Below are 23983 nucleotides of genomic sequence, written 5' to 3'. Positions count from 1 at the left end.
GTATAAAATCCCAAGTCAGAAGGTCAAACCGAACACTTGATCTCTGAAGTCGCCCACTTGGCCCTCTTCCAAGTGTACTTTACTTCCTTTCATTTCTGCTCTAAATTTTTTATTTTTTATTATTTTATTTTTTTTTTAGACAGAGTCTCTGTCTGTCACCCAGGCTGGAGTGCAGTGGTGTGATCTCAGCTGGCTGCAACCTCCACCTCCTGGGTTCAGGCGATTCTCATGCCTCAGCCTCCCGAGTAGCTGGGACTACAGGTGCCTGCCACCACACCTGGCTAATTTTTGTATTTTTAGTAGAGACAGGGTTTCGCCATGTTGGCCAGGCTGGTCTCGAACTCCTGACCTCATGTGATCCGCCTGCCTCGGCCCCCTAAAGTGTTGAGATTACAGGCGTGAACCACCATGCCCGGCGTGCTCTAAAACTTGTCTCAGCCTTTCCTTCTGCCTTATGCCCCTTAGTTGAATTCTTCCTTCTGAGGAGGCAAGAATTGAGGTTGCTGCAGAACCCCTGCGGATACAGATTCACTGCTGGTAACAATTTCACTGTTTAAAATGGCTCCCAGGCATAGTGCTGAAGGGCTGTGTAACATTCCTAGCACAAGAAGGCTATGATGTGCCTTATGGAAAAAATATGTATGTGCGTGTGTTAAGCATCATTCCTGCACGAGTTATAGTTGGGTTGGCCATGAGTTCAGTGTTAGTGAATCAAAAAGATATATTAAACTAGGTATCTTTAAATAAAAACACACATAAAACAAAGTTATGTATTGCTTGATTGACAAAAACACTTTTTGACCAGAGGCTTGTAAGAACCTAATGCTGTATTTCCCCTAGAAGCAATTGTTCAATATTTGCCAGTTCAGTGTTCACGGCAACTTTATAAAACGTAAATACTGCAAATAAAGAGAACTGACTATACTTAAATAAACAATGTTAGAATTGCCCAGTCTGAAATACCAGAGACTTAACTTGTTCATGACTAGTCCATACTATTCTGAGTATAGACCATGATTGTGCCAAAATTTAATAATTTATTTCAGAATCACCAAATACATTTTGCCTATTTAGAACATTTTGTTGATTCCAGAATAGTCAACTCACATTCCTTAAATAAATGATGAACTACAACATAGTTTGATGTGGCTTATGTATATGAAGACATTATTGCCTAAGCTATTACAGCTCTCTTGGAAACAAACATGCAAAAAAATTCTAAGAGCCTATTTTTGTCAGTTATTTCTTATGATGAAAAAAATGTGTTCAAAACCATACCATAACTGTGTCAGCGATGACATCTCAAATGTAGTGTATGGTATACTGTTAACTGTAGAAAGTATTCTTAGATCTAAGAAACATCTGAAAAAAATTAAGGGATATGGAAGGAGTAACTAATTTCATCTTTTTGAAGAAGATCTTCACTGTCGAATTGCCTGATTATCTGAATTTATTTACGCAGCATTACTAATCTCTCAAAGAGCTCACTGCCTTGTTCTAAAATAAAATCCTTCGCTGTATAGAGGATAAATCTTCTAAACAATAAGCTGAGCTACATGCTTTATCTGGGGAGCAGCAGAAAGAAAACTGGGCTAGAAGTCAGTATTCTTGTTTTTCTAGACAAAGTCTTGTTCTGTCACCCAGGCTGGAGTACAGTGGCACCATCTCGGCTCACTGCAACCTCCACCTCCCAGGTTCAAGTGATTCTCCAGAGTAGCTGGGACTACAGGCACCCACCACCACACCCAGCTAATTTTTTGTATTTTGATTAGAGATGGGGTTTTGCTATGTTGGCCAGGCTGGTCTTGAACTCTTGCCCCCACGTGATCTGCCCGCCTCGACCTCTCAAAGTGCTGGGACTACAGGTGTGAGCCCCTAAGAGCACAGTATTCTATTCTGGACAATTGCACTTAGGGCTATTCTGATTGAGTTATACACATGCACTCTTTACACTTCATGTTTGGAAGGAACTGCAGTAGATGGTCAGCTTCCATGTTGACTGGCAAACAAAAGGAATGATAAAGCCCCTGAACCTGACTCCAAATTTGTTATTGTTACTGATGTGGGTATGTCAATAACAATGGTAAATATTCACCCTCCGTTCACCGAGTGCCAGGCACGATGTTAACAGTTTACATCTGGCAATCCAATGAATCCTCCCCACAGCCAGATGAGTGATTCCAATTTTCAGAGAAGAACATGGAACATAGAGGGATGTATTGTTTGTCCAAGATCATTCAGCTAAGTGGGTGAGGGTGCCATATTTTGAACAGTACACTAACTCTACTGCATGAATTCTGAAAACCCTTTTTTTCCATGTGATTTCCATTTTTCACAGTTTTGAAACTCTCAGGTGATAGTGTAAAATGTATGAAGGCACACACCCCTAATCAATATAGAAACATTTCCTCCCCGTATCTCTCATGAAAGATGATTAAAATAATGGCCATAGTCCTTGAGAGTGTCATCTAATCAGTCAGTTGATAAGGTCTGTCTTAGGTTCAAAGGACAAGGAGATTTTTGACTTCTTAGCTTTGTACAGCAAAGGAGATATTTACAAATAAGTAAGTTAAGAAAAACTGAAGAGGGCAAGTGTTCTTTGTTTTGATTTCATTTGTTTGATCAAAGCTTTTGACAAGACAAGAAAGCAGCTGTTATTTATAAATTTTGAAGTCTGGAGACTCACTGAATTTGTTCTGGGTCTGGTACAGTGGCTTGTGCCTGTAATTCCAGCACTTGGGAGGCCAAAGCAGGTGGATTGCTTGATCTCAGGAGTTCCAGACCAGCCTGAGCAACATGCGGAAACCCTGTCTCTACTGAAAATACAAAAACTAGCTGGGTGTGGTGGTGTGCTCCTGTAGTCCCAGCTACTCAGGAGGCTGAGGTGGGAGGATCACCTGAGCCCAGGAGGTCAAGGCTGCAGTGAGCCCTGATTGTACCACCGCACTCCAGCCTGGGTGACAGACCCAGACACTATCTCAAAAAAAAAAAAAAAAAGGAAAAAAAAAAAATTGTTCTGAAGGTCCCTCTCCAACATAATGCCTATTTCAAATGGAGCTAAACAAAATTGTATTGCCCATATCCTGGCATTCCAGAACACAGCACAGGCTAGATGCTGCAGCCAGTTCATTTTTCTTGGGGATGTTTCTCTTTCCCTATTAAACTGCATTGTTTTTAAAAGAATGAAGGGTGTCTTTTATTCAAGATATCTAGTCTTCGAGAACTTTGTTTTTCCATCATTAAATAAGCAGAAAAAGGAAGCAATAAAGATACCTAAAAGTACACCTAGAAATCCAGGGGACAGTTTTTTTGAACTTTTGAATTCCAGAAAGTAAAGAGCTGAGGGGGGAGGGTCGCTTGAGCCACAAGTTCGAGACCAGCCTGACAACATAGTGAGACACCTATCTCTACAAAAAATTTCATAAAAATTAGCCAGATGAGGTGGCACGTGCCTGTAGTCCCAGCTATTCAGGAGGCTGAGGTAGGAGGATTGCTTGAGCCTGAGAGGTGGAGGCTGCAGGGAGCCATGGTAGCACCACTGCCCTTCAGCCTGGGCAACAGAGCAAGACCTTGTATCAAAAAAAAAAAAAAAAAAAAAAAGGGAAGATGAGGGATCAGAAGGGCGGAAAGACAAGGCTAATCTCATGATTCTTGACCACATCCTAGATGCAAATCAGTTCATCTTGATCAAATGTCCCCTGCGCAGATGACTGGGTTGGGGCTAGGGGAAATGTATTTGCCTGCTGCCTCAGTGACAGTCACCTTCCTTTTCCAACAGGCAATGGAGGGGGCACCTGGGTGTGCTGGAGGCCCAAGAGGCTCACTGCTTCCAAGAGAACTGTCCCTAAACACGTACAGAGCCTGATGAACATCTTACGTCATGACCCACAAGTGAATAAGAGAATGGATTGTATGAAGTAGTTCTTCCTTGAATTTTTGCTTTAGGTAAGTTGGTCACACAATCAAGGGTGTGTGTCCCAAGTTACTATGGGACACTTGTTTTTAAAGCAGAAGAAATTCCTTCAGATTGTTATATAAAATATAGTTTTCAAGTGCTCACTTAAGGTACTTGGCAGCATATAAAAAATTCATACTTGCAGCTTTCTGGCAGTCATATCCACGTTATTGTTCATGGCAGGGATCAGAAGTCCTGCCCAATTAGTCTGTTTCTTAGTGTGCTGAAGCTCTCTATCCTCCGGAAGCTTCCCTCTGTCTTGTTTCTTATGCAGGGCTCTCTGGTTCCTGAGTTTGTTGCATCCCTTCCTCCAGCTGGAGAAGAGAAAAGAAAGAGGGTCTCTTGGGATCTTGGCCTCAAATCAAGAAATAACCTTGTGGCTGGGCACAGTGGCTAATGCCTGTAATCCCAAGACTTTAGGAGGCGAAGGCAGGAGGACTGCTTGAAACCAGGAGTTCAAGATCAACCTGGGCAACAAAGTGAGACCCCCCCGCCCATCTCTATAAAAAATAAAAAATTAGCTGGGCATGGTGGTGTGTGCCTGTACTCTTAGCTGCTTATAAGACTGAAGTAGGAGGATCACTTGAGCCCAGGAGTTGGAGGCTATAGTGAGCTGTGATGGCATACAAAAAATCAGCCTGTTATGGTGGTGTGCACCTGTAGTCCCAGCTATTCAGGAGACCGAGGCAGGAGGATTGCTTGAGCCCAGGGATATTGAGGCTGCAGTGAGCCATGATTGCACCACTGTACTGCAGCCTAGATGAGAGAGCAAGACTCCATCTCAAGAGAAAAAAAAAAAAACAAAAAAGTAAAAGAATGGAATAATAGGCCGGGCACAGTGGCTCATGCCTGAAATCCCAGCTTGACTTTAAAAAGCCAAGACAGGAGGATGGCTTGAGATTAAGTGTTCCAGACCAGCCTGGGCAACGTGGTGAGATCCCATCACTACCAAAAATTCAAAAAATTAGCTGAGTGTAATGGCACACACCTGTGGTCTCAGCTACTCAGGAGGCTAAGGTAGGAGGATTGCTTGAGCCTGGGAGGTCGAGGCTGCAGTGAGCCATGATCATGCCACTGGACTCCAGCATGGGTGACAGAGTGAGACCCTTTCCCCCAAATAAATAAATAAAAATACAAAAGAGGGAAGTAACCTTCTGAAAGTCAAGAATGTTCTGTCTTCCCAGGGCAGACCCACAGTAACATACATGGGCTTATGTCTAGAGAAAGACATGCAATAAACATTAGCTCACTTAGTTGACTGTCCATCAGGAACGCTAACACCCTTCATTGCATGGCAATGCCTGGAAGCTCTCCAAACACAAGCCCCGTGTCAGTTTGGGCTCACTCATGAATCCTCAGTATTTTTGTACAATGCCTAGCTTGTAACAGATGCTCAGAATGAAATTTGTTTACCAATAAATGTTATTGATAGCTGATTAAATATAGTATTGTGGTCATCTCAATGACAAGTTGGCCCTTATACTCTTAGACAACTTCCTAGTATAACTTTGATTTGACGGAAAAAACAGATTGACTTGATCAGTTCAATGCACTTTCAAGTTTCAGATTTACCTGTACCAGACACACATTGGAGTTGTTCTCTGCTAATTGTAGACACACACAACTTGTGTGTTTCCCCCATTCCCCCCCTCCTCCTCTTCTTCATTTCTATACTCTGTTTCTACTCTATGAGTCTTTACGGCCAAGATGGTGTTAGGACAGGCAGGATAGGGAAGTCACACAGAAAGATACAGATTGGGTTACGAAAGACAGCTTTTTATCCCTTTCTGTTATTTCCCCCCCACGGTGGCTCTTTTGAAGGCTGGGATGACTTCAGTCCACTATTTGCATGATCTTCCGCTTAAGAGTCCAGGGACAGATGATGTCCTTACATGGTATAATGTTCTGCTTGGCCCTTGTAGTTTCTACTTAGGGACTTCTCTTTCTTTCATCTGCAAATCAAAAGGTCCAACAACACCATCAAAGAATATTAGAAACAAAATAGACCAATGGCTTCATTTAGTAAAGTAGGAACATAGCAAACGTTTTTATTTTTTATTTTTTGAGACAGATTTTCACTCTTTTTGTCCAGGCTGGAGTGCAGTGGTGAGATCCCGGCTCACTGCAACCTCCATCTCCCTGGTTCAAGCGATTCTCCTGCCTCAGCCTCCCAAGTAGCTGGGATTACAGGCATGTGCCACCATGCCCGGCAATTTTTTTTTTTTTTTTGTACTTTTAGTAGAGACGGGGTTTCTCCATGTTGGTCAGGCTGGTCTTGAACTCCCGACGTCAGGTGATCCACCCGCCTCGACCTCCCAAAGTGCTGGGATTACAGGCGTGAGCCACCCCGCCTGGCCCATAGCAAAGCTTTATTCACTTAACGAGTCATGGCCAACAGCGTCTGGTTAGCTCACAGAGGCCACAGTTTTATCTGTGGAGTCTGGTAACCACGCCACTCACGACCCTGTACATTAATTAGATGCAGCAGGTCATCTCAAACACATAGCTCTCTCCAACACCCCTTAGAATACAACACTTGGGTGGTGATTTTACTTTTAACATTCTGGTACTTCATCCCAAAAAGACATCGGTAGAGATTAGTGTAACTCAACAATAGGCAGAAAACATACAAGAAAGTTTAAGACAGATGTCTAGCAGTGCCTGAACTGTTAAGAAGCAAACGTGAGTAAATGCCTTAGTTTCAACAGAAAAAGAAAGTTCACAGTAGGACCTCAGAAGCAGAGGCTGTGAGATCACCTTTCAAGAATTGGAGGAGAATTGCAGTAAGTGATAGAGCTGGACGCTGAGCTGCAGCAGCCTCTGGGAATTGGTGGGGCTGTGGCTTGTCCTGTCCTGCCGCCCCCCGCGTGGACTCGGAAACTGTTAGATGGTGCCTAAGGCAGAGTTGGGCAAAGAAAGAAGAGAACCAGCGTTCGTTTCCTCCTGGACTCTCTAAGTCCATGGAGGTGGTGGGGGAATGGCCCTGTCTTGCCCGAGGAGGAAATTCGAGTCGAGCCCCCACTCCTCTCCCCGCGGGACTGATAAACATGTCCCTCATTCACCCTGGGAGGCTGGCACCCAGGCACGACGCGAGGACAGCCAGACTCGCCGACGGCGGCCGCGTCCCGAGGGGCCGGGAGCGAGCCTGTTGGAAGGTGGGAGGCGGAGTCGCTCGGCATCTGGGAAGAGACCAAAGGAATGAGTAATTGGAAATTCTGTAACGTAGACCCTTATCCCAAACCCTTTAGCTCTTCCACCCCAAGCCCCCTGCCGAGAAGCGAAGGGACTGGAGACAGGGAGACTTGGTGGAGGGAGAGTCACGTTTCGGAGAGGGAAGTGAAATAAAGAGGGCGGCACCCGGGGGGACCTGTGCGTCATTGAGGGACCGAGGAGAAGCGCAGGGCGCACGGGGCTGCAAAAGGAGAAGTAGGAACGAGAAGCCGGAGGGGGCGGCCGCGGAGCACTGGTTGGAGCGCCGCGAAGCGCCCGAGCCTCTTGCCTTCGCGGGCGGCGCCCTGGCCGCCGGCAGCCTTGTGGCCGGTGCCCCGATCCGCCGCGCTCCGGACCCGGGCAGGCGGGGCGCGCCCGCTGCGCGCAGGATGTGGCAGCCCAGACGGCCCTGGCCCCGCGTGCCCTGGCGCTGGGCGCTGGCGCTGCTGGCCCTGGGCGGCGCGGGGCTGTGCCACGCCGGCCCGCAGCCCGGGTATCCCGCGCGGCCCAGCGCCAGGAACAAGTAAGTGCGCGCCCCTTGGCTGGCCCCAAACCGCCTACCCCTCCCCGGCCCCCAGTTGAGCCCCAGAGCTGCCCTGCCAAAGACGACGAGCGGCAGCCGGGGGTCTCCCTTGGACTTCCCCGGGCGGCTCCTTCTGCGGGGGACCGCGCGCTCCGCAGCCGGCGCCTCAGGCAGAGCTGACTCCGGGGGCGTGGGCGCAGAGAGTGTCCCGCAGACCCGGGTGATCCGAAAACGACTCCCAGGAATTCCATGAGCCCCTGGGACCATGGGTGCTTTTCTTTCCCGTCTTGGTCGGGTCCAGGCGCGCGCTCTCCAGAGGCGCACCCGGGCACCCTCCGGCGTCTGCTCTGTGAAGCTCCCGCCTCCGCAGAGGGCGACGGGCCCCCACGACCCTCGCTCGGTCTGGTGCCGCAGTCCCCTCTCCCCTGGCCTCATTGTTCTCCGGGTTTACCCCGTGCCCTTCTCCCTCTCTCTCCTGCACCCCAGGAACTGGTGCGCCTACATCGTGAACAAGAATGTGAGCTGCTCTGTGCTGGAGGGAAGTGAGAGTTTTATTCAGGCTCAGTACAACTGTGCCTGGAACCAGATGCCCTGTCCGTCGGCGCTGGTGTAAGTCCTGGAGCCGGGGAGCGGGTAGGGCGCGCCCGGGCCGGGGCGGTGGGGGTGGGGTGGGGTTGCGGCGCTGGGCTCCAGTCCTCCTGTAAATCTCTTCCAGATCCGGTGAAAACCCAGCAGCGGAAAAGCGCTCAGAGCGCTGCGCGGGGCACCGGCCACGCTGGGCTATTTAGGGAGTGTGTGCTGCCCGAGTGAGCGGGGAGGATGCGCACGCCTCGGGAGTGTGGGGTCGCGGGGGCATAGGAGAGGATGAACAAAGCTCCCACTCCCACTTCTGGTTTTTTCCTTTCAATGTTTGTTTGTAACATAAGGCAGCTGAATCTAATTGGATCCATATTGTGTGTTCTGGGGCACACAGAAGATTCCAAAATGTATACTGCTAAAGACTATTCAGTATAGGATTCGCTGAGAGGTTTGGCTAAGTAGTGTTCTAAAACGAGTGAGTTCTGTCCGTATGTCCCCATAAAACGGAATCTTCCAGTTTTGTAGATGTCTAAGCTAAAACCTCAGGAACACTTTGCTTAAAATTGTGGTTCCCCAGCATCCCTCCCCGCAACTTAGATTTGGAGATTCGCTAGAGATTGTGGGAGAGAATGGCCGTTAAAGACAGGGGGAAGAATTAATCATCTTTTTGCTTATAAAGATTTCCCCATCTTAAAAAAAAAAAAAACAGGAAGCAATGCAATAAAGTAGAAATGCCGTTAAATACATGACACTCATTCAATTGTCATCAGGCAAGTCTTTGGGGTTTTGTATCAGTCTGATACCGGAAGATGGGCCAGTGTCAATAAATGGCTGTTGAGGAACACATGTGATGGCTGAAATTAATTGTTTTCCACTAAGAATAAGCTGTTTGTCTTAGAGCACAGTTGTCATTACAGCAGAGAATAGTCAGTAGGCGGATCTGTCTTTGGCAAAACCAAGGGACAGACTGGAACTTGTACTCCAGGAAACCTTATTCCAGAGAACAGTAGATGAGCCTGTAGTCTTATGGGAAGTGGTCGCTGGGTCCACCCCACGTGGGCTGCTGGAGGAGCTGCCAACAGGGTTCAGCTAATTCCTGCTCGGCAAAAACAAAGTAAAACAAACAGAAACTTAGACGAGGTCCCCATTTCCTAATATACAGTGGAAAACGCTGAAATTGAATGCCCAGCTAGGCTATCTCTTTGAGTTGGATACATTGTCAGAGAGATAAGGTACTGTCATCCAACCTTAATCTCTTAGTAAGACTGAGACCGCATCGTCTATGGCCAGCAGTCAATGACATCAGAACCAAGCAAGGTTTTTACACTGTGGGAGTGATACAAACTAAGTATTCAACTCAGTTTGAATGCATTTGTTTAAAATTAGAATTGAGTTATTAGTCAGGAATATTTTATTCATCTTATACAAGAACTGCATGTTGTGGCTTGCTATAACCTTAAAACTTACTGGTGACAATTCGGAGATAAATGAATTTTTCATTTTGGGAGGTAATGCATTTTTGTTTAAAAGATGGCTTGTTTTTATTTTCTCAAATTATTTTAGCTGCTTGGAAAACCAAAGGATGATTTAATTGTTCTATTTGACCAAAACTCAGTGAAACTTGGCTGTCAGTGGGGAGTGAATCGCCTCCAGATTGGCAGGTCAATGCAAGGCAGTGGGAGTGTATTTTTGCCACCCAGTGAGTAGGACAACAGAATTATTATAAAAAATGACAGATGTTTATGTTGTTTTATTAAACAAAGCCAAAATAAGTGACCTGGGTGTTTTATTTCAATAATAACCATGTAAACAATGCAAGTGCATTTTTACATTTTAAGTACTGCACTGTAAGTGTGAAGTTTAAGAAACAAAGACTGAGTTGATGAACCTGAAAATCTTGACATTAGCTTCAGCAGTAAATTCAGTCTTGACCTTTTTCAGTTTCTTTAGGGATGGAACAGAATGGTTTATCTTATTTTTCAACTGAGGAATGCTTCCTAAGATTTCTTTTTTGTTTTTTGTTTGTTTTTTTTTTGAGACAGAGTCTTACCATGTCACCCAAGCTGGGGTGCAGTGGCGTGATCTTGGCTTACTGCAACATCTGCCTCCTGGGTTCAAGCAACTCTCATTCCTCAGCCTCCCGAGTAGCTGGGACTACAGGTGTGTGCCACCATGCCCAGCTAATTTTTTTTTTTTTTTTTTTTTTTGTATTTTTAGTAGAGATAGGGTTTCAACATGTCGGCAAGGCTGGTCTCGAACTTGAGCTCAGGCAATCCACCCGCCTCAGCCTGCCAAAGTGCTAGGATTACAAGCGTGAGCCACCATGTCTGGCCCCTAAGTTTTGAGAATTGGTGGATGAATGAAGACAAAGGAAGGAGCCTTCTTTTTATACTTAACAAGGAGGAATGGCTGTTTCACATGGAATTGTTCAGTGTTTTCTGAGGAATCCAGAAGCCTGAGTCATCTGGGACCTGTGGAAGGAAACCTGAGGTTCTTTTTTATTATTATTGTTTTTTAGAGACAGGGTCTCACTGTGTCACCCAGGCTGGGGTGCAGTGGCACCATCATAGTTCACTGCAACCTCTAACTGTTCGGCTCAAGCGATCCTCCCACCTCAGCCTCCTGAGTAGCTGGGATTACAAGCACAAGTCACTGCATCCTGCTAGTTTTTTATTTTTATTTTTTTAGGGATGGAGTTTCACTATGTTACCCAGGCTGGAAAAAAAAGGTTCTTCAGAAACTCACTCTAGAGTGACTGAGGGATAATTTGTGAGCAGTGTTGGAAGTACAGGGCTGGAGGTTGGCCGAGATGCTGGAGATAGAAACGCATTTCTGCAGTTGAGAGTGACGGACAGGTTGGCATCATTGAGGCCTTGACATGGTTGAACAGAGCTGAGTTCTTAGGGACAGTGGAGGGGAAAGAAGAGGAAGAGCCAGGCAAGGAGAGAGAGTGAAGCAAAGATATTGGTGGAGGAAAACCCATCTTAGAGACTCAGGAGAAGTCCTGGAGGCTTCAGGCTCCAGAAAGGCCATGGGTTAGTGAGCAGGAAGCAATTGTTTCTGCAGAAAGAGGCCATTCAGGTCAGTGGGGTGCAGGCATTGTAATTTGTGTGAGATTGAGGGAGAGAGTCATGAAGAAACTTAGTTATACAGAAAATGATATGATGGGAAAAAGGCTCTGATGGAAAAAAAAAAAAAAAGGAGTTGGATAGTAGCCAAGCAGGTAAAGAATTACTTAGAGAGAGATCTGGGCCAGGCAGGGTGGCTCTTGCCTATAATCCCAACATTTTGAGAGGCTGAGGCGGGAGGATCACTTGAGCCCAAGAGTTTGAAATTAGCCTGGGCAACATAGTGTGACCCTATCACTATAAAAAAAAAAATAGCAGGGCATGGTGGTGCATACCTGTAGTCCCAGCTACTCAGGAGGCTGAGATAGAAGGATTGCTTGAGCCCAGGAGTTCGAGGCTGCAGTGAGCTGTGATCATGTCACTGCGCTCCAGCCTGGGTGATAGAGTGAGATCCTGTCTCAAAACAGAGAGAGAGAGAGAGCATTCTGCCTATCTGGGGACAGAAGTAAAGTAGCCATAGAGACAGTGCTCCGAGACTGAGGGTGAAACCGCTGGGAAATGGGGTGTGATGGAGGCACTCATTTAAATAACAGGAGGAGGGCTTCTGCGCCCAGCCATGTCATTGGGCCCTAACAGCCTCCTTAGCTGTAGAGACTGACTACAGGCCGCAGGTGCCTTGTCAGAAGGATTAGACGGTGCCCTGTTTACATGTATGAAAAGCCTTAGATTCCAGATTGTGAATTTGAATATTGTTATGTGCAACCAGGAACAGAAGGGGTTTTTATGTAAGTGGGCCTTTTAAGTAATCACTTTTCTGATACTATAAAGTACCTTCTATGTGCCAGGCCCCGTGTTAGGGCTTTCCATTCCATATATTAGTTTATTTAGTTTCTGCAACATCCCTTCTGGTTGAATGGTATTGTCTCCATTTTACCAAGGAGGAAACTGAGATGAGCCATTCCCTAAGTTGCTTGTGATCACGTGAGGGTAGCCACTGAGCCGCCTGCTAATCCAGGGCTTTGTGGACGGCCCTCTGTCTCTATAGCAATGGAGAATGTGCCTGTTTGTTTGTCTTAGTGTGTGCTTTCGGTAGGTTGCACAGTACTCAACTACTAAAAGCATTTACACCTTCTTTCATAAAAGGCAATTCTCATTTAGAAGTGTTGAGAATGCATTTCTGTGTGCATTCGCGCGTGTGCATGCATGTGCCTGCATGTGCCCTTAACCCTCTCTACTGTGGGTCATTTGCCTATGACGCATGAACTATGTCATTTTTCACACTATACAGTTTGTTGGCTTATTTTAATGAAGCACTGGCAGATTGAACGCTTAAAGTTGTTATTAGAGAGGCGAGAGTTATCGGACATACTGCATGGACCAGTGAGCTCGACCACTTCAGGACTTCCACATATATGTTCCCGAGCTCAGCTGCCAACATGAAACTTGTCACAGGGGAATGGTGTTAAAAGCAGGCTTCCAGAAAAAGAATTTAAAGCCCATGCCCTAATGGTTGTGATACTAGTTTTGTGTGTAAGTAATTGTGCAAAAATTCGTTTTTTCTTTTTTGAGACAGGGTCTCGCTCTATTGCCCAGGCTGGCGCACAGCGGCACCATCTCGGCTCACTGCAACCTCCGCCTCCTGGGTTCAAGCGATTCTCCTGCCTCAGCCTGCTGCGTAGCTGAGATTACAGGCCTGTACCACCACGCCCAGCTAATTTTTGTATTTTTAGTAGACACGGGGTTTCACCATGTTGGCCAGAATGGTCTTGAACTCCTGACCTCAAGTGATCCACCTGCCTTGGCCTCCCAAAGTGCTGGGATTATAGGCGTGAGCCATTGCACCTGGCCCTCAATAATTCTTAACACCTATAAAGATTCACCATCACTTAGGAATTTAAAATTGGGATGTCTTCTCTCTCTGTGTCTCTCTCTAGTGCACAGGTACTAGATGTGAGGAAGGCTCTGGATCTTCCCGGCACAGGATTGCTTCAATAAAACATGATTTGTCTTCCCTCTGTAAATTCCTAAGGGTGGCTCAATAGAATCTGAGGAAGAGGAGAAGGAAAGGGGCACCATCCCCTGGGAGATAAGGAGAGGACACAGAAGGGACCTGTGGACTCTAAATGACACCTAGCTGCATGCTAGGCATTTACCATTCGGTCCTAATTCCCAAGGTGGGTCTAAGGGTGGTTTTCCCCTCCTGAGGTAATTGTTTTACTTTATACTTCTACATTAATAAAGCCAAATCTCTTAAAAATGTCATTGTATTGGGGAATTTTCCCAATTAATCCTAAAAACCCTTGGCAGCTTGAACAGTCTGGTAGATCCTGCCACCCCCCCAGCCCTTAGGACATTCCCAGCGATCGCCCGTCAGTGTGGTGGACGCAGCCTCTGAATCTGGACTCTCCAGAGCCGCTGTAAAAGTGGAGAGGTTCTGCCTTGGTCATGGGCTGGTTTTAGGGACAGATATGTGGAGACATGGAATCGGAGTGACTTGGAATTCTTTGTATGAGGCACTGGGCAGGTTGACATCCGTGGGATTGAGGCTGACTGCAGTGGGAATATTTCCTTAAAGTGCATCGTGAGAATGTGACGAGCCCTGCCATGTTCATTGTTTTCCATTCTTATAGCAACCCTCTGGGGTCACTACCCCCATTTTACAGGAGGGCAAGTAGTTAGGAAGCAGCAGAGCCTGCCTTCAAACCCAGGCCTGTTATTTTCAAGCCTCACACTCCTCCCGCTCCACACCTGGCAGCCCCTGGAGGTCTCAATCCACAGCCGGGCTGAGCACCCTGAGGGTGCATGTGTGATGCCTACCGCAGCGGGTGCTGCATTGCCAGCCTCCCTGGCAGGGTGGAATGGCAGGAGGGAAGGGCCTGACATTTCTTACAGCCTCCAATACCCATTGGTAGTGTTTGGATGTACGGCTGGTAGAAAACAGCACCGTGTTTCTTCTCTTTATTGGACTGGCGTTGGTGTTTCTTCTCTTTATTGGACTGGCGTTGGTGTTTCTTCTCTTTATTGGACTGGCGTTGTTTTTTTCATGCTTCCATATTGTCCCATCACCTCCTGCTCAGCCTGATGGTTTTAGTACTGGGGGCTTTGGGAGGTGTCTGGTCCACAGATAACCTGCATTGTTGGTGAAGACATCCAAGGACCCCAGAGGTGAGGCAGGATTATTCCCTCTGAGTTCACTTTGCCTCCCAACTCAGGGCTGAGTTTCTGTAGGGCCCAGAGTTTTCTCTTTCTGACACCACACACTGACTTGGGCTTATCAGCATCTGGCCACCTCCCGCCTCAGCCCCTCGAGGCCTGTGTTGTATCTTGGTGGAATTTTTCCTATTAGCTCTTTTTCTAAAAAGATCTTACCAGTCGGGGGAGGGATCTGGGTGGGGCCAACACACAGAACCTATGCTGCTGAGATAAGGCCTGCCAGGAATTTGCAGCAGGTGTTGAGTTCCGTGGAGTTCAGAACACCTCTAATCCTCCTCAGGTTCCGAGGGGAGCAGATGGTTGTTCAGTTGGCAGAAAATTTGTCTTATTAGGGAGTAACCTCAGCCAGGAAATGTGGCTTAAAACACACACACACACAGAACATTTGGCTGGGCGTGGTGGCTCATGCCTATAATTCCAGCACTTTGGGAGGCTGAGGCAAGAGGATCGCTTGAGCCCAGGAGTTCAAGACCAGCCTGATTAACATAGTGAGACCTTGTCTCTACAAAAAAATAGAATAAACTAGCTGGGTATGGTGCTACGTGCCTGTAGTCCCAGCTACTGGAGAGGCTGAGGCGGGAGGATTGCTTGAGCCTGGGAGTTGAAGGCTGCAGTGAGCCATGATTGCAGTACTGCACTGAGGCTTGGATGACAGAGTCAAAAACAAAACAAACAAAAAAACCCAGAACAGAACATGTAAGGCTGCAGGGATCGGGGGAAAGAAAATGAGGGCTTACATCTTCCAGAGCCAGTTTTCTGTTTTCTACATCTCCAGGAACAGAATAACTTTCAGTTCAAAAAGTACCTTTTGTGTATAGCTTTGGGGGAATTTTTTTTCCTTCAGCTTTTAAACAAAAGTTTCGCCATCAATTGGCTGTTAGGAGGCTTGTTCCTTGGCATCGAAGGTAACTTGGAGTCAGCTGAGGAAGACTGAGCTCGTGTCAGAGACTCCTGCACGGGAGGGCTGGAATCCCAGGCGCCCAGCCCTCGAGAGCTGCAGACTGTTGCTATTTTGAGTTTCTTTCTCTGGGTTTCCAGTCCTTATTGGCCCCTTGGGGCTGCTCCCTAGAATCTCCAGACCTTCCTTTCAGGTTTCTTATTTCTCTTGTTCCTGTCTCCTTCCTAGGTTCCCAGTGGAGGAGATGCTATGCTTGCAGGGCCCTTCGGCATTTCCAGAACATTTCCACACCATTATTTTATTCTTATCACAAGTTCAGCAAGGAGACTAGGCAGGGCCGAGACTGGGGTCTTGGAAAAAGAACTTCATGCTTAGGGGCTACACTTTCTACCTTTGTCTTACACAACAGTGAATAGCATTCAAATAGAGGTAATGGCCTTACGAAAAGCAGCTTGCTTTTTGTTAGAACTTGTCTTAATTAAGCTCCGTAACTGGTCTTCCTCTGTTGATGTGTTCCACCCACGTTGGCACGTGGTATTTGAGTTAAAATCCTGAGGAAAAGGGGAGGCAGGTGGGGGCAGGCTGCAGAGAACGGCAAGTGGGTGGGAACTCCACCAGGTTGGGTGGGTGGCTGACGTGCTTCGGAAGAGGAGACAGAAGAGTTGTCCTGCAGCCTGACATCTCCCACCAGCAAGCTGTGTGACCACAGGCGAGTCACTTAGCCCTTCTGAGGCACACTTTCCTCACGTCTACATGACAGGGTTGTGGGGAGGAGGCCCCAGTGCGGGAACACAGCTGACAGAAGTTTTAAAAATTGCGCTGTCACACTAACGTAATGCATACCTAGCAGGCACGTCTGGTGAACGCTCACCGTTTTCATTGTTTGTCGGTTTGGAATGTTATTGCCTCACAGGTGATTTTATCTTTGAAGACTTTGGGTTTGAAGTTAATGCTTACGGACACATTGGAGAAAGGCTGAAATGCTCACGGTTGATAATCGTTAAATTCAGTGAATTAAGATAATAATGATGCTGGCTTGCCTAAGATGAACTTTAAGTGAAGCTCAGCCGGGCACGGTAGTATGTTCCTGTAATTCCAGCTACTCGGGAGGCTGAGGCGGGAGGATCGCTTGAGTCCAGGAGTTTGAATCCAGCCTGGGTAACATAGTGAGACCCCCCCTCTCTAAAAAATAAAATAAAATTTAAATGTAAAAAATTTAAGTGAAATTCTTAGAAATTGCACTGGAAGCTGAGCCAGCAGTGCAGTCTCTTTGGGGAAATGCACATAAGTGATTATGGTCAAAGTCAATGCTGCAGTAGCCTGTGGGTATTTCTTACTGGTTCTGCAGGTGTCTGTGTGCCTGGAGTAGGTCAGTAAAGAAAGGTTAGCTAGATGTTGGATGTTGCTGTGAGTGGTGGTAAACTAGTGCCAATCCCCAGGTGATCTATCCCACCGCCACTAATGTGTTCCTTGAATTCTTTTAGAAAAAAATCCTCTTCCTCATGTGCCTAATATTGTTGTTACCAACATGTGCTGCGTGTGCATAATGAAGTAGGTGCCGCATTCAACAGTTACACAGAACTTTACATCCTGTTTTTAAAAATCAAAAGCGGGGAAACTGTACCAGTGGTGAGGTTCCTTCTAGTCTCCCACACAAATGTTCTGATTTATCACTGGCCGCATGACTTCTTTACTGCTCAGCGTTAACTACTTCCATCCTTGATGAAGTAGTTTTCTGGGCTTAAAAATAACAACAAACCACTTGATAACATGGTACAGCTGAGCATGATTTCTCCTTACAAAGAACCATTTTCCTGGGAGAATCGAGGGAGGAGCCCCTTATTTTTCAACATGACAGCAGTTCACACTGAAGGGAAAATAACGAAATGACTAAAACTAAACATGCCAATAAGTTTTCTTCTTTCCTTCCTGTTTTAAAATGGTGATGGGGGCTGAAACAAAGTAGGGAGCATTCAAATGAGCCAAATTCCTGGTTCGAAAATGCTGTAAAAGCAAACGTTTCTGGGTGTGTCACTTAGAAGGACCCAGAAGGACTCAGCTGCCCTTTTTTTGTTCCACCTAAGAAAATATTAGAAGATGAGGGAATACGCCTAAGAATTACTCTTTGCAGTGTCAGCCTTTCAGGACAATGTATTTTATTATGTGTTTGGTTAAAAGAAGTTTGGTTAAAGAAAAACTGTGTAGGTGAAGTTTTTTAAGTGGATCATTTCAATGGAAGAATTTGCTGAGACTTTGCAGCTTTTCCCCAACTTTTCCCATCTCTGTGCACCTTTGTGATTGCACAGGTTCTGCCTAATGCATGGCCTTCATTAGGTTATGTTTTACAGAGATTTACTCTCAGTCCATCAGAAGACAAGGCACAAGATGTTTCCCTCTTACTTGAAGTGGTTTCCCTACATCTGCTTGACAGGGATGTTGTGAGAGGATAATGAGGTAAAGACCTAACAGTGTTTTCTAAACCATAGTGGTGACAATGCTGCTTGTTTTTCTGCTAACTGAAGCTTTTGCACATATCTTGAAACGGAGGAGGAAAGCCGAGGGGGTGATTGCGACAGAACTTAGGGCGTGGGACGAGTTTTGCAATCCAGCCCTTCTTGGGGAGAACCTCTCTCCATTAAAGCGACTCTGGCTTGCCTTTAGCCTTTGAACGAAGGACTGGGGCAGGGAGGCATGGTCAAGCCTTTCTTAATATTTCACACATTCCAGAACCTTGAGTCCGGTCTGTTGCGCTGACGGTGCTCTGGCCTGGTTTATGTCAGGCATCTCTGACCTTGGAGATTTTGGGCAGCTTTCAGCAGGAGCAGCAGCCTGCTGGTGCCAGGAAGCAAGGTCAGGGCCCCCACTCCGCCACGATGGGCAATGCGCCCTTTCCCATCACAACAAGTTTCATCACCTCCTGGCCACTCTCGAGATTTGCGAGTCATTCTGTTGCATTGCTGCTGAAAATAACTGGCAAGGCAAGGCACAGATCTCCTTCTCACGGCCGGTGCAGGGGGAAAGCAGAAATGCCGCTGTATCTCGTGTCTGGAACCAAAGAGCAAAGCACTTTCTAGAAACTCCTTGTCAGAATCATTACCAGAAAATGAGTAATCCCAATTAGGAAGCAATTTTTGTTGTATTTTCTTGTTTATTTTTTTTATTTCCATAGGTTTTTGGGGAATGGCTGGTATTTGGTTACATGAGTAAATTCTTTAGTGGTGATTTATGAGATTTTGGTGCACCCATCACTTGAGCAGTATACACCGAACCCAATTTGTAGTTTTTTATTTCTCACCCACTTCCCATCCTTTTCCCCTGAGTCCCCAAAGTCCATTGTGTCATTCTTAGGCCTTTGCATCCTCATAGTTTGGCTCCCACTTATGAGTGAGAACATAATGTTTGGTTTTCCATTCCTGAGTTACTTCACTTAGAATAATAGTCTCCAATTCCATCCAGGTTGCTGCGAATACCATTAATTCATCCCTTTTTATAGCTGAGTAGTATTCCATCATATATATATATATATATGTGTGTGTGTGTGTGTGTGTGTATATATATATATATGTGTGTATATATATATATATATGTTCCACAGTTTCTTTTTTCTCTTTCTTTTCTTTCTTCTGTTCTCACTCTGTTGCCCAGGCTCTGGAGTGCAGTGGCGCCATCTCGGCTCACTGCAACCTCTGCCTCCTGAGTTCAAATGATTGTCCCACCTCAGCCTCCCAAGTAGCTGGGATTACAGGTGCCTGCCACCATGCCCGGCTAATTTTTGTATTTTTAGTTGAGACGGGGTTTCACCATGTTGTCCAGGCTGGTCTTGAACTCCTGACCTCAAGTGATCCACCCACCCCAGCCTCCCAAAGTGCTGGGATTACAGGCGTGAGCCACCACACCCGGCCCTATACCACAGTTTCTTTATCCACCTGTTGATTGATGAACATTTGGGTTGGTTCCACATTTTTGCAATTGCGAATTGTGCTGCTGTAAATATTTATGTGTAAGTATCTTTTTCATATAATGACTTCTTTTTCTCTGGGTAGATACCCAGTAGTGGGGTTGCTGGATCAAATGGTAGTTCTACTTTTAGTTCTTTAAGGAACCCCCACACTGTTTTCCGTAGTGGTTGGGCTAGTTTACGTTCCCATCAGCAGTGTAGAAGTGTTCCCTTTTCACCACATACAAGCCAATATCTATTATTTTAAAATTTTTTTGATTATGGCCATTCTTGCAGGAGTAAGGTGGTATCGCATTGTGGTTTTGATTTTCATTTCCCTGATCATTAGTAATATTGAGGATTTTTTCATATGTTTTTTGGCCATTTGTACATCTTCTTTTGGTAATTGTCCATTCATGTCCTTAGCCTACTTTTTGATGGGATTGTTTGTTTTCTTCTTGCTAATTTGTTTGAGTTTGCTATAGATTCTGGATATTAGTCCTTTGTCAGATGTATAGATTGTGAAGATTTTCTCCTACTCTGTGGGTTGTCTGTTTACCCTGCTGACTGTTCCTTTTGCCTTGCAAAAGCTCTTTAGTTTAATTAAGTCCCACCTATTTATCTTTGTTTTTGTTGCATGTGCTTTTGCATTCTTGGTGATGAAGTCTTTGCCTAAGCCAATGTCTAGAAGGGCTTTTCCAATGTTATCTTCTAGCATTTTTATAGTTTCAGGTCCTAGATTTAAGTCCTTGATCCATCTTGAGTTGATTTTTGTGTAAGGTGAGAGATGAGGATCCAGTTTCATTCTTCTACATGTGGCTTGCCAGTTATCCCAGCACCATTTGTTAAATAGGGTGTCCTTTCCCCACTTTATGTTTTTGTTTCCTTTATTGACTATCAGTTGGCTGTAAGTATTTGGGTTTATACCTGGGTTCTCTATTCTGTTCCATTGGTCTATGTGCCTATTTTTATACCAGTACCATGCTGTTTTGGTGACTATGGCTTTATAGTATAGTTTGAAGTCAGATAATGTGATGCCTCCAGATTTGTTCTTTTTGCTTAGTTTTGCTTTGGCTATGTGGGCTCTTTTTTGGTTCCATAAGAATTTTAGGATTTTTTTCTAGTTCTGTGAAGAATGATGGTGTTATTTTGATGGGAATTGCATTGAATTTGTAGATTGCTCTTGACAGTATGGTCATTTTCACAATACTGAGTCTACCCATCCATGAACATGGTGTGTGTTTCCATTTGTTTATGTCATCTATGATTTCTTTTTTTTTTTTTTATACTTTAAGTTTTAGGGTACATGTGCACAATGTGTAGGTTCGTTACATAGGTATACATGTGCCGTGTTGGTGTGCTGCACCCATTAACTTGTCATTTAACATTAGGTATATCTCCTAATGCTATCCCTCCCCCTTCCCCCCACCCCACAACAGGCCCCGGTGTGTGATGTTCCCCTTCCTGTGTCCATGTGTTATCATTGTTCAATTCCCACCTGTGAGTGAGAACATGTGGTGTTTGGTTTTTTGTCCTTGTGATAGTTTGCTGAGAATGATGGTTTCCAGCTTCATCCATGTCCCTACAAAGGACATGAACTCATCCTTTTTATGGCTGTATAGTATTCCATGGTGTATATGTGCCACATTTTCTTAATCCAGTCTATCATTGTTGGACATTTGGCTTGGCTACAAGTCTTTGCTATTGTGAATAGTGCCACAATAAACATACATGTGCATGTGTCTTTATAGCAGCATGATTTATAATCCTCTAGGTATATACCCAGTAATGGGATGGCTGGGTCAAATGGTATTTCTAGTTCTAGATCCCTGAGGAATCGCCACACTGACTTCCACAATGGTTGAACTAGTTTACAGTCCCACCAACAGTGTCAAAGTGTTCCTATTTCTCCACATCCTCTCCAGCACCTGTTGTTTCCTGACTTTTTAATGATTGCCATTCTAACTGGTGTGAGATGGTATCTCATTGTGGTTTTGATTGCATTTCTCTGATGGCCAGTGATGATGAGCATTTTTTCATGTGTCTTTTGGCTGCATAAATGTCTTCTTTTGAGAAGTGTCTGTTCATATCCTTTGCCACTTTTTGATGGGGTTATTTGGTTTTTTCTTGTAAATTTGTTTGATTTCATTGTAGATTCTGGATATTAGCCCTTTGTCAGATGAGTAGATTACAAAAATGTTCTCCCATTCTGTAGGTTGCCTGTTCGCTCTGATGGTAGTTTCTTTTGCTGTGCAGAAGCTCTTTAGTTTAATTAGATCCCATTTGTCAATTTTGGCTTTTGTTGCCATTGCTTTTGGTGTTTTAGACATGAAGTCCTTGCCCATGCCTATGTCCTGAATGGATTGCCTAGGTTTTCTTCTAGGGTTTTTATGGTTTTAGGTCTAACATTTAAGTCTTTAATCCATCTTGAATTAATTTTTGTATAAGGTGTAAGGAAGGGATGCAGTTTCAGCTTTCTCCATATGGCTAGCCAGTTTTCCCAGCACCATTCATTAAATAGGGAATCCTTTCCCCATTGCTTGTTTTTGTCAGGTTTGTCAAAGATCAGATAGTTGTAGATACGCAGCATTATTTCTGAGGGCTGTGTTCTGTTGCATTCATCTATATCTCTGTTTTGGTACCAGTACTATGCTGTTTTGGTTACTGTAGACTTGTAGTATAGTTTGAAGTCAGGTAGTGTGATGCCTCCAGCTTTGTTCTTTTGGCTTAGGATTGACTTGGCAATGTGGGCTCTTTTTTGGTTCCATATGAACTTTAAAGTAGTTTTTTCCAATTCTGTGAAGAAAGTCATTGGTAGCTTGATGGGGATGGCATTGAATCTAAAAATTACCTTGGGCAGTATGGCCATTTTCACGATATTGATTCTTCCTACCCATGAGCATGGAATGTTCTTCCATTTGTTTGTATCCTCTTTTATTTCATTGAGCAGTGGTTTGTAGTTCTCCTTGAAGAGGTCCTTCACAATCCTTGTAAGTTGGATTCCTAGGTATTTTATTCTCTTTGAAGCAATTGTGAATGGGAGTTCACTCATGATTTGGCTCTCTGTTTGTCTGTTATTGGTGTATAAGAATGCTTGTGATTTTTGCACATTGATTTTGTATCCTGAGACTTTGCTGAAGTTGCCTATCAGCTTAAGGAGATTTTGGGCTGAGACAATGGGGTTTTCTAGATATACAATCATGCATTCTGCAAACAGGGACAATTTGACTTCTTCCTTTCCTAATTGAATACCCTTTATTTCCTTCTCCTGCCTGATTGCCCTGGCCAGAACTTCCAACAGTATGTTGAATAGGAGTAGTGAGAGAGGGCATCCCTGTCTTGTGCCAGTTTTCAAAGGGAATGCTTCCAGTTTTTGCCCATTCAGTATGATATTTGCTGTGAGTTTGTCATAGATAGCTCTTATTATTTTGAGATACGTCCCATCAATACCTAATTCATTGAGAGCTTTTAGCATGAAGGTTGTTGAATTTTGTCAAAGGCCTTTTCTGCATCTATTGAGATAATCATGTGGTTTTTGTCATTGGCTGGATTATGTTTATTGATTTGCGTATGTTGAACCAGCCTTGCATCCCAGGGATGAAGCCCACTTGATCATGGTGGATAAGCTTTTTGATGTGCTGCTGGATTCGGTTTGCCAGTATTTTATTGACAATTTTTGCATCGATGTTCATCAGGGATATTGGTCTAAAATTCTCTTTTTTTTGTTGTGTCTCTGCCAGGTTTTGGTATCAGGATGATGCTGGCCTCATAAAATGAGTTAGGGAGGATTGCCTCTTTTTCTATTGATTGGAATAGTTTCAGAAGGAATGGTACCAGCTCCTCCTTGTACCTCTGGTAGAATACAGCTGTGAATCCATCTGGTCCTGGACTTTTTTTGTTTTGTAATCTATTATTGCCTCAATTTCAGAGCCTGTTATTGGTCTATTCAGAGATTCAACTTCTTCCTGGTTTAGTCTTGGGAGGGCATATGTGTCAAGGAATTTATCCATTTCTTCTAGATTTTCTAGTTTATTTGCGTAGAGATGTTTATAGTATTCTCTGATGGTAGTTTGTATTTCTGTGGGATCGGTGGTGATATCCCCTTTATCATTTTCTATTGCGTCTATTTGATTCTTCTCTCTTTTCTTTATTAGTCTTGCTAGCGGTCTATCAATTTTGTTGATCTTTTCAAAAAACCAGCTCCTGGATTCATTGATTCTTTTGAAGGGTTTTTTGTGTCTCTATTTCCTTCAGTTCTGCTCTGATCTTAGTTATTTCTTGCCTTCTGCTAGCTTTTGAATGTGTTTGCTCTTGCTTCTCTAGTTCTTTTAATTGTGATGTTAGGGTGTCAATTTTAGATCTTTCCTGCTTTCTCTTGTGGGCATTTAGTGCTATAAATTTCCCTCTACACACTGCTTTGAATGTGTCTCAGAGATTCTGGTATGTTGTGTCTTTGTTCTCGTTGGTTTCAAAGAACATCTTTATTTCTGCCTTCATTTCGTTATGTACCCAGTAGTCATTCAGGAGCAGGTTGTTCAGTTCCCATGTAGTTGAGCTGTTTTGAGTGAGTTTCTTAATCCTGAGTTCTAGTTTGATTGCA

General features: G+C 44.8%; 1 protein-coding gene across 2 annotated transcripts in view; it reads left to right on the top strand.

Annotated features, from left to right (window-relative positions):
* Positions 1-7071: 7071 nt before the first annotated feature.
* EMILIN2 (elastin microfibril interfacer 2) overlaps positions 7072-23983 on the top strand; it is a 65969-nt gene continuing 49057 nt past the window's right edge. Inside the window, exons 1-2 of one of the 2 annotated variants that reach the window (XM_063597306.1) lie at positions 7072-7688; positions 8175-8297. In XM_063597306.1, coding sequence (XP_063453376.1) covers positions 7555-7688; positions 8175-8297 — 257 coding nt within the window. In that variant the 5' untranslated portion in view covers positions 7072-7554. The remainder of the gene's footprint in view (positions 7689-8174; positions 8298-23983) is intronic. The other variant, XM_034943765.3, reaches the window with a different exon arrangement.

This window comes from Pan paniscus, chromosome 17, assembly GCF_029289425.2.
Source record: "Pan paniscus chromosome 17, NHGRI_mPanPan1-v2.0_pri, whole genome shotgun sequence".
Lineage (NCBI taxonomy): Eukaryota > Metazoa > Chordata > Mammalia > Primates > Hominidae > Pan > Pan paniscus.
Note: the sequence above shows the minus strand (reverse complement) of the source record. Positions and strands in the feature narration are given on the sequence as shown.